This window comes from Diuraphis noxia, unplaced genomic scaffold, assembly GCF_037042655.1.
Source record: "Diuraphis noxia isolate RWA-SAM2 unplaced genomic scaffold, SU_Dnox_SAM2 contig0003, whole genome shotgun sequence".
NCBI lineage: Eukaryota > Metazoa > Arthropoda > Insecta > Hemiptera > Aphididae > Diuraphis > Diuraphis noxia.
Window position 1 is genome coordinate 37,552,940 of NW_028301713.1, and position 1,680 is coordinate 37,554,619.

At 25.7% G+C, this 1,680-nt stretch overlaps 1 protein-coding gene across 1 annotated transcript; it reads right to left on the reverse strand.

The window, feature by feature from the left end:
* Nucleotides 1-602: 602 nt before the first annotated feature.
* Nucleotides 603-1,425, reverse strand: LOC149057304 (uncharacterized). Its single transcript, XM_089223372.1, has 4 exons — nt 1,343-1,425; nt 1,255-1,266; nt 934-1,137; nt 603-860 (listed from the first exon to the last, which is right to left on the reverse strand). The coding sequence occupies exons 1-4, from the start codon at nt 1,423-1,425 to the stop codon at nt 743-745; spliced, it is 417 nt and encodes a 138-aa protein (XP_089079498.1). The 3' UTR covers nt 603-742.
* Between the last annotated feature and the right edge of the window lie 255 nt (nt 1,426-1,680).

Sequence of the window (1,680 nt, forward strand, 5' to 3'; positions counted from 1 at the left end):
ACAAATATCCAAAGTACATATTAATATGTTCACCCTAAAAAAAATAATTATATGTTTATTGAATATTGGGGAGAAATTATATTATCATGCCGAGAAAGTGATAATATTTGGTGATCAATTTAAGATTTTACAATTTGAATTATTCATTTTTAAATTACATACATTTTTCGACATTTTTAACTATACCTATCAAGAGATATATCAAGAAAAATAGTTAGTGGTTCTATATAGCTGTACAGTACTCTTAGATAAAATCAGAATCGCTCTTTTAAATTCTTAAAACTTTAATTTCGGCACACATAGTATTAAATTTAGAAATACTTGACTTGTAACAGTTATGTAGAAATGTCATACTATCATATAGCGAATTCCGCCGAGTGGCATTTAGTGTTTTGAGATATACGCCTATAGAATTTTTTATTACATCAACAATTTAAGTAGAACAGTTCTGTTTATTGAAAATATCATTAATTTTTGCAAAAGTTGATAGACTTTGTTTTTTATATTGGTAACAGCGTAATGCAGTTTCAGAATCCTATGAAATATTATAAACTAATTAATATTTATTTTATAAATTAAAATTTACTTTTGTAGCTACTAAGTTGAGGGTATGTGCAGCACAGCGATGGTGTTTCGATAAACTGTATAAATATTCAAATTTACCATTCTCAGTACTATTTTCACCCAAGAGCAAAACATCAATAATTGGTAGTATGGCTACTCCTTCTGATATTTCATCTACCTAACCACTGGTATTATATCCATCTACAATATTTTCTTTCTCATCAGACATCTCATCTATAATTTCGTTCACAAATGTATTCAAATTGGATTCTGTCGATAAATAATCTTTCTTAACCCTAAAATAAAGCAAAATACATGTAAAAATAGTTGTATAAATATATATCACAGATTACTCAGCTGATTACTCACTTGAAACTTTTCAAAGAATTTAACCCATTGTCAGTTGTTGTATGGGAAATTTTACTGTTAATATCAAATTCTGTATATACAGCTTCAACTATCTTAGCTAATACGTCATATGTATTTTTTCCTTCTAATCGTTTAATTACTAATAGACTAGATACTCTTACCAAAGAGTCATTAATCCAATGACCAGTAATGCCAATATAGGATCTGAAAATAAATTATCATAAATTTTAATAAACAAATTAATTTAAAATTTAATCATATTAATTAAATATTACAGTTAAATATAATTTGGTAGGTATGAATACCAAATACCAGTTATACTTAGCAATGTAGCTAGGAATACAAATTTTAAATAGATAAAGGTAAGAATTAATAATTAATTTAATATAATATATTAAAATATATAGACCAACACTCAGCTGTCGTGGTAATATGATTAACAAGACTCATATTTTTTAAAAATTCACTTGTATTGCTATCAAGTCGTTTCATCAATGTAGGACGACTTATTACTTTTAGAGTAGGGTACCCTTCTTGCACTAATAACTTAAAATCATCAGAATCTACCAATGAAAATGGCAAACATTGATTTATTATCAATTTTTGAATCATCCTGTCCAAGTTAGCTAGAAATACAAGTATCTATTAATATTTTTATTTTTCATATAACTTTATAAAAACATTTTTGTAATCCCTAAAATAAACTTTCTCGCTCTATTATTAATTTGATTTTCAATTTAAAATTAT